Source organism: Botryllus schlosseri, chromosome 8, assembly GCF_051294905.1.
Source record: "Botryllus schlosseri isolate E-star chromosome 8, Bs_hap1, whole genome shotgun sequence".
Classification (NCBI taxonomy): domain Eukaryota; kingdom Metazoa; phylum Chordata; class Ascidiacea; order Stolidobranchia; family Styelidae; genus Botryllus; species Botryllus schlosseri.
In genome coordinates, this window is record NC_137243.1 from 4,764,424 (window position 1) to 4,781,435 (window position 17,012).

A 17,012-nucleotide genomic window follows, 5' to 3' on the forward strand; every position below is an offset into this window, starting at 1 on the left:
TCGTTGAAATTTCAGGGACGGCGACCGCAATGGGACTGATACACAAACGTGGTGATTTCTAGCTTTCTCATAACTTCTGTTTAGAACACCAAATCTTTTGAGTAGCGATTTATCAGTTGCACATCCAAGCCCCCGTGGGGCTTTGGCAATGATACGGATGATCCGATGTTGTAGTTGGTAGTCTTTAATCGATACCATACCTGTAAAACCAATGTACAGTGTACAAGACCCAATTTCACCCGTACATGGGCTACAATCACGTCCATATAAACCACTAACAGACCAGGCTCAACGAACAATTCCACTTGTCTCATACCCTTAACCCAAGAGCTAAAATAATCCCAAACGTCGTCATCCACTTTGACGAAGACACCGGATTAACCCCTCTTGCTTCTGCTAAATACTGCCGCACAGCCTTCCTACAGTTGTAGATCTATAGGTGTACTGAAACCCACGACATCTCGGGGACGCTGAAAAAACTATCACCATCACACCAAGTGCACTGATCAATAATAGCCGTCGAAATGCAATAATAGCCGTCGAAATGGTAACTTGCGTACCACACCACCATAATAACAGCTCACATGCACAATGCTATCGTACGAGGCACAGCAACGAACTCAAGCCACAGTCTTCAACAGTTTCAAGTTTTATTCTCAAATTTCCAGTAAAACACTCCGGTGCAGAACGATAGAAAGCGATAGAAAACACACCAAAAACGACCGCGCACGACGCCAAAACACACAAGCAAGCCCGTCGTAATAAATAGCATCTCAATCTCATTTCTGAATCGACAGGAGGCAAGAATGAAAAAAAATAGAGATATCGTTATTAAAAAGAAGTTGAACGAAATAGGAGTAGTAGGACTGGTCAGGCTCATGTCGGCGGTAATTCCAGGCCTTTGACCGCGAGAAAAGCCTCGAGCTTCCGGACGTAGTCTCGCGTGGAGGCGAGCTGCTTCGTGAGTGTATCGTTGGTTTTGTGAAGCTTGCGGTTTTCCTCTGTCAAATTACTGATAGCCTGAGAACAAAATATTGATATAGTTAGACACTGGGTAACAGCGCAGGCTATCGGGCGGGTTCCCTAGTTCATTGAAATTCAATAGTGCATTGCAATTCAACTGGTGCGCACCAAAATGTGCCCGAGGTGAACCAGTCCGAGAAGGTAATCAAGGTATACAAGGACACATCACAAAGTTATCACACAATGACCAGGGGTTCTTAAAGTGCAGTTTCTACACACCCTGGGAGTTCACATGACAAACGCCGTGAAAGACTTGCCCCCATCGGTATATCAGTTAATCAGTATCCGTAATTTATTCTGAACTTGAGATCAATTAAGGGGGACACGGCTTTCGACCCCATTGGTGTTCGGTTTTTCTACAGTGACCATCCTGAATATATATTTGATCTCTTTCACTTTCCTTACGCTAAATTGGGGAGTCAGGACAAAGCTTTCGACCCCGTCGGTATGTGATTTTCACCATTTAGCAGCCTGATCTATTTCAAAATTTATCACTATCCTCACATATTAGGGGTGGGATCACATATGCAGAGCTGCACTAGAAAATATTCTACTTTTCTAAATTCAAATTAGAATTAGAATTACGGAAGTCGCAAAGTCTCAGATATCGAATCTAACAACTAATTATACAACAACAAATCAAGTTAAATTCATATCAAATTTAAGAGTTGACTCTTATAAACACGAGGATGACAAAATGTCCAGCCCATAACACCGAGCTTCGCACTGTACACTTTTCTGTCGCATTTTCAGGAAAGCCAGATATTACATTACAATTAAAATTGTATTCATGTAAACATTTCACAAATTACATTAGAGGTAGATAGGTGGTATTTCGCCCTTATTACCCTAATTATACATCTAGAAATATACATAAATCCAAACCCCACTCACCTCGGCCGTAGCAGCAGCCGTATTCGTGGCTATTTCGTCGTACGGAAAACTCGGAAACTTAAACGTGGTCGACAACTGCCCGCCCAGTCTCGCGTGAAAATCGGGCGTGGCCGGCACCGAACTGTCGCAAGACGCCGGCGCGTAACACCCGCTCAATCCGCTATCGCGCCGCGCCGCCGGACACCCGCAGTTTTGCGACAGCGCCCCTCGCGCGCCCCGCGATTTCGCGTCCGCGTCCGGCTGCGCGCGGTTGTTATTTTGCGTGTTGTTCTCGTCCAGCTCTTCCCCGCAACTGCCCAGTCTGGGTTTCACGCTTTGTCCGACATTTACCGCGCAAGGCGCGGGGCTAACAGGCGCTTTCGGGTATAAGAATGACTTGTTCGCGAGAAAACTGGGAGTTGAGTTCGCCGACGGCGCGGTTTGAGTCGAGGCTTCCGCGGTAGCGCGCGATTTGCTAGAGTTACTCCTGCGCGGTATGATTCTCAGCATCTTGTCTTGAAATGATTTCTTTCCGGTGTCGTTGTACTTTCTCGACAGCGGCGGCGTTTTGGAGTATGTGTGGCGGTTGTGTTTGGGCAGGGCCGCGTCTGGAGAGGCCAGGGAGTTTGTGCGTCGCATGGCTATCGGGGAATGTCTGAAGTTGGACAGTTCGCCTGGTCCGCTGTCGAAAGCTTCGTCTTCCAACTGCTGAGCTTGGGCTGACGTGTTGGCCGCGGTAGGGACCGGGTCTGAAACAGATAGCAACATAAATAAAACTAGTAAAAGATACGCTTGGAGTTGGAGCTACAGAACTTCAATTTAAAATTGAATAATAAATTCATATTGAAAAAAAAAACGAATTTCAATATGAAATAATTTGTATAAAGATTAGGGGTCTTCAAAAATGACTTCTTTCTCAAATTGAACTGGCTACTTTATAACATTATTAGGTTACCTAATTAAAGGCTGGACACCAAATTCGGTTCAATACCAACCAGTAGCCGCATTGCTATTACAGCAAAAGATTTTTTTTTAAATCTTCTGTTCACCCTATGAACTTGTTCGGTTGTCTATATAAACGATGCCCACAAAATTGGCTCTATTTTGAATTATCCACCGATAATTATCACCGAAAGACTCAAATAACTCCGCTTCTACTGGTTGGAATTGAGTCAAATTTGTTTTGCATCGTTTTTTGAAGACAGCGCAACAATTTCACGTGGTTGACAGAAAAATTTGAAAAAATGTTTTTTGCGTTTTTGGGTGAATTCAAAATTTTAAAACTGTACGAAATCCGCGATTACTGGTTGGAATGAATTCAAATTTGGTGTGCATCGTTTTTTAAGGCAACCAAACGATTTAATCACGTAGCCAATAAGATTCAGGAAAAAAAAAGTATTTTTGAACAGTCCTAATAGACAACCTAACAAGGGGTGTGCAGTAAATTTTGAAATTATTTTCATTTATTTTTACATAATAAATAAATAAACTTTCTTCTCTTGTAGCAATGCGGCTACTGGTTGGAATTGAACCAACTTTGGTGTGCAGCATTCAATTAGGTTAACTAATAATTTTATAAAGCAGCAAGTACAACAATTTGAGAGAACAAGTCATTTCTGAAGGCCCCCAATAAAGATATAAATTTTACTTCCAGTATTTTCCTTACTTCTAGATTAGCGAGATAACACGTAGAAAGAAGGTATTGTAAGCGTTACTTTCGATTTGAACGAGTTAATGCGTGATTTATTTGCGAAATTCACGTCAACAGCCTAATCAACAAGTGCAAGTGCACGCTCAGAGTTGCATCTAAAATGCACACGAAAACCTAGATGATAATCAAAAACCGCATGGTACGCATCGTTTGTTTTGTAGTCTGCACGCCTCCATTCAAATCCCGGCGTTTGTTTACCGGTAGAATGAATAATTACCGTTAATAATAGGCCAGGCAATCGTGGGGAGTTAACGTGCTGCGGTTCGCCGGCCGCCAGTTCAAGCGACGGCGTACTTTCAATTTCCGAACTCACAAATAAGAAACCTTCTCCGGTAAACATGTCTGTAGCCGGAACGCGTCAGTTTTTTTAGCGCCGTCGCCCGCCCGGTGACGCGAATCATAGCGACATAACAAATTCACGGCGATACACGTCATAAGCGACGCTTCAACGAGATTTCCCGATCGGAAATGGTACAATTGTCTTGCGATTGTCTCGCGCAGTGTTGCACAGCTAGAAAATATCCAGCTTTTCCAAATTACATTACATTTGAATTATAGCGGCACAGTCTTCCAATAAGATTACAATTAGATTTACTGAACTCACACGACTCGCAAGTTTTAATAAAAACCCGAACACAAAAATACATCAACAATCTATATTTTCAGTTCATACCTGCACACCAACCGTGGCACGCTTCGCACTACAGATCTCCTGCAGCATTTTCAGGGAAAACCAAAAATTAGAGTAGAATTACAATTAGAGCGAAGCAGCATTTCACAAATTAGATCAAAGTTAATTACCAACATTTTGCCCAAATTTGGTCCAATTGTACATCTGGAATTACCTATAGTCGTCGAACTATGCTAAAAAAACGTAAGTTCCTCACCGCCGTTCGCTGATACGTCGGATTCCGAGGACACGGACGACTTTTGCAGGCCGTTCGTTTTGATCGAGTTGACTTGGACGTTGGCTTGTTTAGGCCGGCACTCCAGCACTATGCGGTCCTTGCAGTGTTTATGACAATTTATGGCGCATCCTGAAGAGAGAAACGGGTAATTCAGTATAGATGTCTTTTGCGAACGTATGGTGTATAACTCTCGACTAAAGAATGCAAAACGGCGATAATGGCAACAAACGTTACCATAAAAAAAACAGCCTTCCACTCCAGTAAACATGCAGTACAGCGTTTCGATATAAAATCCTTCCGATGATATAAAAAGGCTTAAGAATTCCTCCTTACAGCATCTACTGAAGAGGCTCTTTTGAGGTACAAAGCTTCAATATACAATCGAATGATATATTCATATTGAAATAAATCCGAACATCTTCGGCTGACACTCGTCAGGGGTAATCGTCAACGGGTAGTTGAGAATTCAAGAGAACTTTGTTTTGAAACAGTACTATCACCATAATATATATGAATGTATTATTCAATTTTCTACTGAGTGCGCGATTCGTGTGGTAGGACGGGAGAGCCGTGACTTGCCTTCGGCCACAAACCTCATCTCGTCAATAACGTATCACGGCGCAGTTTCTGTTTGACAAAACAACTACCGGCGCGTTCAAAAACAGATACGAGGTATATACTACGCTACTGCAGCGATATGTTATGAATCGCACGGTACGTAAGCCGCTTTTGCTACGTTTCAAATTTACGATTTAATAAAGATCTATGAGGAAGCGAGACGGAACAGACACTGTTAAATGTGGCCATGCATGTACTGTTCATTGTACAGTACACTATAATGTACTGTACAGCTTGGCGCTCAGCATTACTGGGCTAGCACGGAGGGGTGTTGCAAGACTCAAGCCTGGCAAGGCTGTATCTGCTCTGCACCTTCCTCGTCAGGCGGCATATGCACATTGTACACCATGCACTCGTGGTACGCATATGCGCAGATCGCGTGTATGTGTAATATCACGAGTCGGTATATATGTCGCAAAACATCATTGACAAAAAGTAACAACGTTCTATCAGACTCTATTGTATGGAGGATTCCATAATCACGCAGTCATTGTTACATAACTGTCAACACATCCTGTAGTCAACGTGACACGAGTTTGCTTCCGCCTTTTGTACCAATCTGAACGCACTATTCACTGACGCTGAATTCGCCTGACCCGACCTGCCGGTGATCTAATTCTCATCTAAATTTTCGAAATGTTTCTTTGCTCTAATTCTAAATCTAACCTAATTTGTGAAAAGTTTCTATGCTCTATGCTGATCTACATTCTGGTTTTCCTGAAAATGCTATAGGAGAACCGTGTGATGCGAAACGAAACAAGCTTGCTGCACAATGCACATATATTTGTTATGCTCATGCTGACGAGAATGAACTCTTGACACAATTTCCAAGTTAGCGCGAATAATTCAGTAATTCTAACTCTAATGCGTATCAATTTGGAAAAACTGTGAAGCTATAATTCTAATTCAAGTCTAATTTACAAAAAACTGTAGCTATTATCCTAAGTCTAATCTAATATGGAGAAGTTTGAATTTTCTAGCTGTCCATGAGCTGACCTATACGATAACCTTACGAAATGCTAGTAAACTAGTCCCCTCCCGTGTGCCATAAGCTCGGTAATTAATACAGTCTATCTTGAAAATGACTAACAAACAAAAGACTCGAAAAGTTTTAGAAGTAGACAGCCGTATATCTATTGAGCCAGCTAAGTACTTCTTTGAGATACAGAACTTCAACATGCAATTGAATAGTATATCCATTGAATACTATAAACCGAAAATATCAATAAACTATGCAAAGCGCTACTTGGTGGTGCAGAACTTCGATATACAATTGGATAGTATATCCATATCGAAATGAACCCGAATATCATCGGTTGACACTCGTCGGCCGGGTTCATTTCAATATGAATAGACCATTCAATTGTGTATCTAAGTTCTGCGCCTCCAAGAAGCTTTATGAATAGTGTATTCATATTGAAATGAACCCGAATATTCTCGGCTGACACTCGCCAAGGGTAATCGTTAGCAACAGGTGGAGAAAATTGGAAATAACATTGTACAGCTATAGAGTCTGCTAACCATTTCAATGTTGTAAGATCTAAAAACAGTACATCTATACTTCAATTCTGCGAACATCCATTCGACCACGGTAAAACCTAAAACTACGCTCCGCTAACACTGGCTATTATGCGCTTTCCGCAAATGCGACCTCGCGAGATACATTCATAACACAAACAATGCGCCGAAAGCGCGATGGCCAAGTTTCGCTGCATCAGATGGTGCGTCATCAGGAATTTTATTCGCGGCCCTTGGCGCAATCGCGAGTGCATTTTCGCCAGCGGAAAGGTATTACAAAGGATTAACTGATAATACACGAATAAGGCGCGATAACATGCAGCTGATGCGTTAATCTTGAGTTACAATAGTGATCACGTCATCCAGACCCCGGCAAAAACAGCGAGAACCGGGGGCCTGCGAAGCATTTTCGGGAGGGTTCGCGAAACCACCAAATATGAAGAATGGTTGATAACCTAATTTATCTTTTCAATTATAGTAATCACGAAGGAGTATCGCTGCATACCTACTAAAACTTCACAACTCGCATAAACAGAACGGCCGTCCGAGATGAAATACTCCATTGTTCAAACTCACTTTAATGTCAAATTGCCAACAGCGTACTACTACAAATAGGGTTGCATTTAAAATAAAAATCGATACAAAACAAACCTGTTTAAAACAAGGACCTAATTTGAAACATGTTTTTTTTATGTATTTTCTAAGCCATGACGTCACGAATATTCAATTGTGACGTGATAGTGGATCGGCATTGACAAATGAAAATATAGGATAAAATAGCTCCTTTGACTAAATATATGTACTATTACTGTTGAACCGACTATTGAGTGTCCCAACCATCCCATATCGATATACGTCGGCTACATCCGATGGCAATTGCCCGTAGGCTTACACAGCATGTTTTTTGTAAACTATTTACACAATTATGGCATAATTTTACAACTTAAAAAACACAATTTTGTTTTTCTTCAAAAGGCCTTTTTTAAAACACCCTTTGTTTTAAATGCAACCCTAGATACAAACATATTGCTGTTTTGATATGTTTTGATGGACGGTTAGAAAAAAATTGTTAGCAAAAAAACATTCTCTCCTGCGATATGCATAACCTCTATACCAGATTTACTTCAAGATGAGCTACTAGTTTCTCAATTTTGGCGCCGTACACGTTACGACCATACCCAAAGGTGTCGTCGGAAAAGTGCGCTGTTATCACATTCGCCACTGTACATATCTTAGTGGAAATGGATTTCCGGCGCTGGTTCATATCAAATAGACGGCGCGGATTTTCAAGACAAGACCGCGCATTTCAAGAAATTCATCTACATATTTCGCTTAGAAATAATGAAAGTCTTCCCAATATTTATACATAATTGGCAGGCTATGATGTCATTTTCAAGAATGGTCACCGTCTTGCCGTTTATCACTATCCTACAGTTGATATTTGCACAGACAAATTACGGTTGTACGATAATAGAGTTGAATTCGAACTAAAACTATGGGGGGTGTACGGAGGTCAGCTCTATCTCCCAGATTTACACCATAGGTAAATAGTAAGAAAATCGGGTAATCAATTATTCCTGGTACAAAATATTACTTTCACTCTTTTTATAATGGTAGAAAGCGAGTACTATACATCAATTTTCATGAAGATCAGTTATATATGCCAGGCACAAAGCGGTGATACACGCAGCTTTTCCACATTGGGCTATAATTACACTTATGGATGCACAGTTTTTCCAAATTAGATTAGAATTACCGGCATTTCGAAGCAATTAGTTCAATTAGACAACTAGAATTATGTAGTTGTCCACACGTCTACATTTACGTCTAAACGTGAACAGAACCCTCTATATGGCGTATTATATTAGTTTTCACCAATTGAAATAGGTGCCAAAGCACAATTTTGCGTCTGAAAGTGCTTTTACCGGATTTACACCATAATCTATGGCGGAAATTTAGAGAACACGCCCATTTGCCATCCATGAATTTACAATGAAGGGGTCTTGGGAAAGTCAATGAAATACCCCGCAGTATAGGTAGAATCTGAATCAAACTGTCCTTTTATCAGCCGATCTTCACAAATCAACGTATACCTTACCAACAAATCTACACTTACGTTTTGATACCTAGTCAAAATTCAATACCTCACAAAGTAACTCATAAAGGGCGACTTGCATATCGGGTATTTTACGCAAAGTGGTGCAGCGTTTCCCGATGTGTCCGAGGTCGTAAAACCCCTCATTGATCCCAAAGTAAGCCTTACGTAATGCGACAATATGACTTGACTGATGGAAAACCCTGAAACAGACTCGGAGGTCTAGATAATTCTTGTTGTCAATTAAAATAATTAGAGCGAAACGCCGGAAATCTAATTCCGAATCTAATTTGTGAAATGTTTCCGCGCTCCGATATTGAACTTATTCAGTTTCAAAGTTTCGTAATTCTAATTCTAATCTAATTTGGAAAGAAAACTGCGAAGCTTCAATTTTATTCTATTTTATAATTCGGAAAAATAACTGTACGTGTGCATCCATAATTCTCATTAAAATATAACATTCAAGTCAAAATACAAGCAATTACTGCTAAATGAATACTAGTGCATCCTCAAGATTACCGGACCACGACTGACCTATCGATCTCGCCTTCCATGACATGCCACCCCATTTTGTCGCTTGCTTTCTATCTTCTTTACTTTCCATTCAGTGTGCTTGCCTCCTCTTTACATCGCCTAGGCTATGGTGGCCGTCTGATTCCATAGACTAAACCAAGTCGCTTCGACACCTTCCTATGTTTTCATTGTATCGCGTTTTTGTGTGGTGTATTGAACTGATAAAATTTCTAATAAACCAATGATGATGATGATGATATAATTTGAAAATCTGAAAATTTTCTAGTTATCAAATTCTGCCCTGAAACGGCATTATCTTCACGACTTCTCTTTCCTACAATACGAGCCGACTAAACAAGCTAACGATCAAGGAAAACGGTCAAAAACCACACCGCCTTACACAGAGCATCACCGTTTACCGCCGAACGAATGGCTAGTTATCAAACGCAATCAGACAAATGATAATTTCCCAGACCACCGGTATTCGTCGTCTGCGTCACTAATACGCAATTTAAACCGATTCGGTGCCAGCGTGATCAAAGCGACACCGCGCGCGTCGAAACCCGCGCAACCTCACGCTGGCGGGATTGTATTTTGGTATAGCTACTATATAGCAGGCTTGGACAATGAGATAATTCGAGTTGTGTAATTGGAAAAATTAGAGCGATATGCCGGTAAGCCAATTATACCCAATTCATATCTAATTTTGTGAGATGTTTCTATGCCTTAGATTTCCAAGTTTTCGAGAATTCGGTAATTCTAATTCGAATATAATTTGGAAGAATTATGCAACTATAATTTTAATTTTATTCTAATCTGGAAATAACTGTAGTTATAATTCTAATTTTGATCTAAATTGGAAATAACTGGAGATGTAATTCCAATTCTACTCTAATCCGGAAGAAAACTGTGTAGCCATAATTGTAATTTCAATGTAATTTGGAAATAAATGGAGCTGTAATTCCAATTCTACTCAAATTCGGGAAAAAAAACTGTGCAGCTATAATTCTAATTCTACTCTAATATGGAAAAACTGTGCGGCTATACTTCCAATTTTAATCTACTTTAGAAATAATTGATAGCTAATACCACAACGTAAGACACAGCGCAGTTGGTAACCATCACGCACTGACATCGACTTCATATCATCACAATGTGTATTTGATTTTCACTAAATCGTGACAGCCAGAGACAACTATAGAGAATTGTCAGCTTTACGAATTGATAAACTAGAATTAGAATTAGTGAATTCGCAAAAACTTGCAAATTGATTTCACTTGATTGATTCGGATCGCTCGATCGTACTCTGATGTCTAACCATGATCGTACGCATCTACAAACTTTCCAGCTTTCCAAATGTTGAAAACGAATGTAAATCCGATATCAAGTATTTACTTGACATCAACGTGTGGGATTTCTTCATCGATTTTCATTCGTAAAACAAACTGATTTTGGAAACACTCGCCCAATCAGTTTCCATAATCCTTACATACACAGTATCACGCGCTGTGAGATTGATGTACTCGGCCATTAAACTCGACAGTCTCACGCCCGGAGCAGCATAGACAATTCGACAAAATTTCAACCACACTCCCTTGTGAGTTTGGCTTATATACAACGTAAAATAAACACAGACGGATATGTCAGCGGTCAAGTCATCCATAGATTTACTGCTATAAGCGAGGAAGAAAATTTTAATATTTAGTCTACCATGCACTGCTTTGGCAAGGTATGCCAACACTCAACGCGACTCATTGCATGGCACAAAAAGAATCGAAATCGCGTACCTTTGCACTTCCAGCCTTGCTTCACGAGACCCCACAACTGAAATATACATGAAAGTTACAGTGACGTGAAAGATTTGGCATAAATCATGTATAACAGGGCTGCTTAACTATTCATTAGCAAGGGTATACGGTTACAAAAGTCCACGCCGTTGGTGGCGCATAGCAAGGAATGGCTGTGTAGTAACAGGGATATCTAGATATTCTAGGTCAGGGGTCGCCAACTCAAAATGGGTCGCGGGCCACTTTTCAAATTTCGTAGCGGCCGCGGGCCGCATGTATTCAATATCGATATAAACTACGCAACAACGTTAAAAAACCCAACGTCAGTACAACGCCGTGCTACCTACCATAGCCAATGGGCATAGTGACCACAAAAGAAGTAATATTTTATTAAAGGAATACAAATACAAGAAAAATCATTATCATCAAGTTCATTTTATTTTGAGCTCTGAGCTGTGCACGATACCTGGAAACGCTTTTCAGCGACTAAGAAATCGATATTGGGGCTAGCGAGATACGTTACTAGCTGTAAGACCATCTCCACGTTAAGCTTGACCTTGTGGGGAAGCCCTAAGCCAGTGGTTCTCAAACTTTTTTATACACGCCCCCTTTATGATACTGAGAAATTTCGCACCCCCCCCCTTACCGTCATATCACAAAATGCAACCAGAATGCTAGCAATCCTAACGGATAGTTTAATGGCATCGAAGATTATGATTGTTAATTGCTGAGAGAATTCTATTATATGAATTCCGGACTATACACAAAATGTGAAATTGAAGTAAATCGCGCGGAGCTCGAAATTTTTTTCAATTGACCGCAGCTCCGCACCCCCTTCAGATGATTTCATACCCCCACAAGAGGAGCGCGCCCCGCAGTTTAAGAACCACTGCCCTATGCCGTTTTCCAAACGTTCCGGTCTTGGCAGTGTTTGGGCCATTGCATGTCAAGGCAATAGGCCCAGCCCATTCATATCAGTAGTTGGTTATTCTCCCTCGATGGAATGCTGTTGACATCGCCAAAGCCAAAGCTAGTGAGGAATAGTGATGATGGGCACAGGAGAATAGCCGTATGTTGAAACAACAACAACAGTAATATGTTGAAACTGTAGTCAATTTCAGCAGTTTTCTTCCGAAATTTCAAATCAAGTCGCGGGCCGCAAAATATGACCTCGCGGGCCGCGTGTTGGTGACCCCTGTTCTAGGTTGTAGATATGTCCATGGTTAGCAAGCCACCTACACATACTACAAATCCGATTTAGGGCTGTTCAAAATCAACTTTTTTTATTCAAATTTTTGCGGCTGACAGCTAAAATTCCACACCAAATTTGGCTCAATTCCAACGAGTAGCAGTGAAGCTGTTACAGTTGGAAAATTTTGAATTTATTATATAAAAAAATGATTTTTTTTCTTCAAATCTTACTGTCTGCCAAATGGACTTGTCAAGTTGAACTCTAATAGCTTCACTTATACTCCTTGGAATTGTGCCAAATTTGGTGTGTTTTGTTAGCTAACCTAACAATTGTAAGTGATAGCAGCAAAAATTTGAAAAAAATTTGAACAACTCTAATCCATTACAACATAAGTCGAATCTAACATACGCAACGAATAAATTTCCGCGCCGCGGCGACCCACTCACCAGTTTCGCGCATTCCTCGCAGAAGGTCGGGTGAAAGTACGTGGTCTCCACGAATTCGTGCGTGAAATTCTGGCAGAAATCGTTGCGCTTGCACGCGCTCGCCTTCATGAAATACTCGCACATCTCGTCGCGGCTGATCCTCCCGTCTCTGCGGACGACGACAATCAAGGGATCATTCACAGGCTGTACTGAGATTTGGTAACGCGTTGTTTATGGTATTCATGATGTTTGACGACTAACCATGGTCATTACCACCAGACCAATTTTCTTCAGTCTTATTCCGTAGCTGCCGACTTGCAACACGGCCCACCTCTAGGCTTCTAGGCCTAGATAAACCTCCAACACTTAAGTAGGAATTCCGTAGTCGGCCTCAGTCGGACTCAAACCCGCAACCCATTGGTGTTGCAGCCGTAGATTACACCACTACGTAATCTCGCCACTATGTTTTCTATTTTTTCGACAACTCTTTTTTTATATGTCGAACTAGAAATAGAGCTAGAACTACTCAAACACCATTAGTTAGTTGACCGGTAATTAGTTAAACTGTTAGTTTGTATATTGTACTTGTACACGTCTGATTCCTGTTTACAAGTGTAAAAACTGAACAGTAACTATGTCCCATGATATTGTATCATTCCGCAACGGAGATTTTCAAAGGGTATTTACTACGACACACTCCTTCCTTATCAATCCAATTGTCGCGATAAGTGGGTCACCAGATCACAACAAAGAGATTGGGGTTTGATTATGCCGTAAATAGGGCACGATATACCGATTTGAAGCATACTTCACGGGACAACGCCTTTTAGCTAAACGACGCAAGACAGATAACAACGCCGGCTAGAATTAACTAAACCCACCGGCATGCGTTATCGGCTATTAGGGCGAACGTACGCTACGCCTCCGGTGGAGATAAGACGCAAAATGGATAATTGATGGAGGTCATCAAGTGCTCACGCCGGATTTACGGACTATAATTAGATCTAATCCACGACCCCGAAAGAATTTAAATCCGTCACAACTAGCCAGAATTCGAGACTTTATCAATCCCGTACCGTCTAAAAATACACCTGTTTGATGACCCAGTTAAAAATAGAGGTTTTCGAGTAAATTCGGCAGCGCGGATCGTGATAATTACCAGCGGGCTCGGCACTTGTCAACCCACGCTCCTAACCCTAACCCGAATACATGAATGCTATGGTTCTCAGCCGTTTGGTATTGTACCAGACATGCATACCGGTACAATACCAAAGTAAATATTGCGACAAAAGTATGAAATTGAAATTACGACAAAAGTATGAAATCAGAAATGAAAATTGGAAACGTCATTGAATATTGCGCTTTGATATTAGAAATTTATGCAAAGCTAACTTGCGATAGATTGTTCGGTTACTTGTGAAATATATGCGAGCCTACATTCTAGGGATGGTGTGAACCTCTGAAAGGTTCAGGTTCGTGTGAACGCGAACCTTTTTGAAAGGTTCTGTGTGAACACGAACGTGAACCTCATGACGTCACGTTACGTCATATTGCTAATTCCAACCCTATCTTTCAATGAAGTGATAGCTTTTGTACATGGTACCTAGCGACGACTCGGGCCACATCATGCCACAATGCCGAAGTAGGCCTACATGTTGGCGTTTTAAACGTCGCTAGATGTATCAACTGAGGCAATCGAAGGATATGATACTCCTATAAATCAATATCTTCTGTCGCTTTGCGTACAATTTCGACGAGGACTTACCAGGGAATATAGCTTACGACTTAAGGGTCTAGGCCAGACCGGACAATGTATTCGGCGTCTGAGTATCGCTACATTGATATTGAGCAGCGTGTAAACGGGTTTCTATACTTGATGCCGATACTACCCCATTAACAAGTTATACAGCAGTAGCCAACACCTCAATCGCAAGGATTTGATTTTAATGATGCAGTAACGATATGAAGTCAAGATTGACCCCGTATGCCTGCTAGATTATTTTGCATCAAAAACGATATCAATCTCATTGATTGCTTGAATAAGCATCATTCGCTGACTATACGTATTTCGGTAGGGATGTTGTGTCATTGCGGGTCAAACTCACAGCAGAGAGTCACTAAATATTCACAAACGGAAAGCTGGATATTTCGAGCAAATTTTTGTAACAAAGCAAGTAAGACTTTTGAGATTGTCAAGGTGCATGCTCGTTTAGTGTCGATTTCTATTGCTGCCAGAGCCATGCATAGAGTGGCCCACGGTTGAAATAAGATGTTAAAATGAAGTGAAAATTTTAATATATGAAAAAGGTTCACAGTGCAGAACCTACCAAGGTTCTGTTGTGAACGCGAACCTCTCAATTTCCGAGGTTCACACACAGAACGCGAACGTGAACCTCACGTTCACACCATCCCTACTACATCCCACTACCGGTACTAATTTGTAATGTCGATATTTAACGTACTCTTTTCAAACCGGCAGGAAACTTGCCACGGACCAGCGGTTGAGGACAACTACCGTATATCGCAATTCCATTTCATATGCAATGAAACGTTGATTTTCGCATTAATTGATACAGTATTGACGCATCGCTTTAATAATAATAACATATACAATATTTCTAATGCCCACCTGTCCACGTCCATCGCGGAAAACGACTCCATCATCGGGAAGTTGTCTTTGAAACTTTCAAACTCTTCTTCCGAGATGAAACCGTCGTTGTCGTGATCGTAGGCCTTGAACACGGACTGAAAGACGAACAAAGTCGCGGCATTAGACCGACCGCCGCTGACTGTGCCATAATACACGGGTCCGCGTATACTTTGTTCCACCGAAACGACGCAGTCACAATGAAAGGTTTGTCACCGTATTTACACAGATGAGATTGGCATCTCAGGTAGATGCAAGATACTTGGCGACCATGAATGTAAGGTCTCGCGAGCCAATATTGACTCGAACCCATGTCTCATAGCCAGCACCGTAACCGCCGCACCCCAAACCCCCCAATTGGGGGGGGGGCGAGCTCGAAGGGTGCCCCAAATTATTTCGTGAATTAGCACATATCATGGTGTATTTTTTGAAAATTTATGCCAGAACGATCGGCAGCGAGAAAACCTTGGCCGAAAAGGTCTATGCCCTTATGCTGACCGAAGACTTCGTTATATACACAAAACACATAGGTTTAATTGTCCATAGGCGTCTAAATGACTGGCGTCGAATGTTCCTGTCTTTGCAATCTGAACCTCACTAGACAAATACCATCCCGCTGGGAAAAAATTTATGCCAGTGAAGAAATACCAATTTGAAATCGTGTGCGTCTCTTAGTTTAGAAGCCTACGTTTGGGCGATTCTATATTTTTTGATATAGCTGACTTCAACATCATGTAACGAAGTCATATCAACGAGTCCGCCCGCCCGAAGATGTTTAATTATTATTTACGGGCCCTCCCGTTTCGAAGACACTTCACTCAGCTCTACTGGTAAATCTATAATTACGTGAGTAGAGAGGACAATAAATTGATAGCATAATATATATGCAATCGCTAATCTGATTGACCGATGTTATCATAAATTATCGAAAATTTTCGCGCCTCGCGCTGGCTCACAATACAGTACAGATGATTTCGTAACAAACGCGAACAACGTGATGGGGGTCGTTTCATCACCCTATGGGAGCCCAAGACCCACGTTTTCGGGGGCCTGACGAGGTGCTGTTTCGTTCGCCAGAAGATGTTTAATTATTATTGAGTGGTCATGCCTTTTCGAACACACCTCACTCAGCTCTACCGGCCAATGTGATTACGTGAGCAGAGAGAAAATAAAAATTGATAACCATATATGCCATTCCCGATCATACTGCCCGATTCAATCATGTATTCTAGAAATTTCAAGCGCTTCGCGCGCTTAGGCGACGAAAGCTGATTCCATAAACAAACTCCCAATGAATATGATAAATAGCGGTAAACAGTGTATCGCCGGAGGTGGGGTCTGAGGGGCGACGCCCTCCTGAAGTTCGGTCTATAACCCTAGGGGGGCCCAAGACCAAAGTTTTTTTTTTGGGGGGGGGGGCTGACGAAGTGCTGTTACGGCCCTGCTCATAGCTTACTATACTTCGGAAATAGTAGCTTCACGACGATACGAGTTGACAGATGCCGTCAAATGTAAATCGCAGTGGTGAGTGTATCGGAGATTAACCCAACAATAACGCCAGACTAAAATACGCTTCCCAACGTAAGGAATGAACAGTTAACACAGCTTGTGTAGCCGCACCATTGGCTAATCTTATTCCCCATTGCATCGCTACCGGCCAGCTCACTGTGGCGTATATAATCTGCGTTGTCTTAACACGCAG

General features: G+C 41.5%; 1 protein-coding gene across 1 annotated transcript in view; it reads right to left on the reverse strand.

Moving 5' to 3' along the window:
* Positions 1–633: 633 nt before the first annotated feature.
* Positions 634–17,012, reverse strand: part of LOC145444447 (RAS guanyl-releasing protein 2-A-like) — a 40,299-nt gene continuing 23,920 nt past the window's right edge. Inside the window, exons 14-19 of the mRNA XM_080322432.1 lie at positions 15,293–15,408; positions 12,685–12,832; positions 11,047–11,083; positions 4,495–4,644; positions 1,918–2,645; positions 634–1,020 (exon numbers count right to left, since the gene is read on the reverse strand). Of these exons, the coding sequence (XP_080178558.1) occupies positions 877–1,020; positions 1,918–2,645; positions 4,495–4,644; positions 11,047–11,083; positions 12,685–12,832; positions 15,293–15,408 (1,323 nt within the window). The 3' untranslated portion in view covers positions 634–876. The remainder of the gene's footprint in view (positions 1,021–1,917; positions 2,646–4,494; positions 4,645–11,046; positions 11,084–12,684; positions 12,833–15,292; positions 15,409–17,012) is intronic.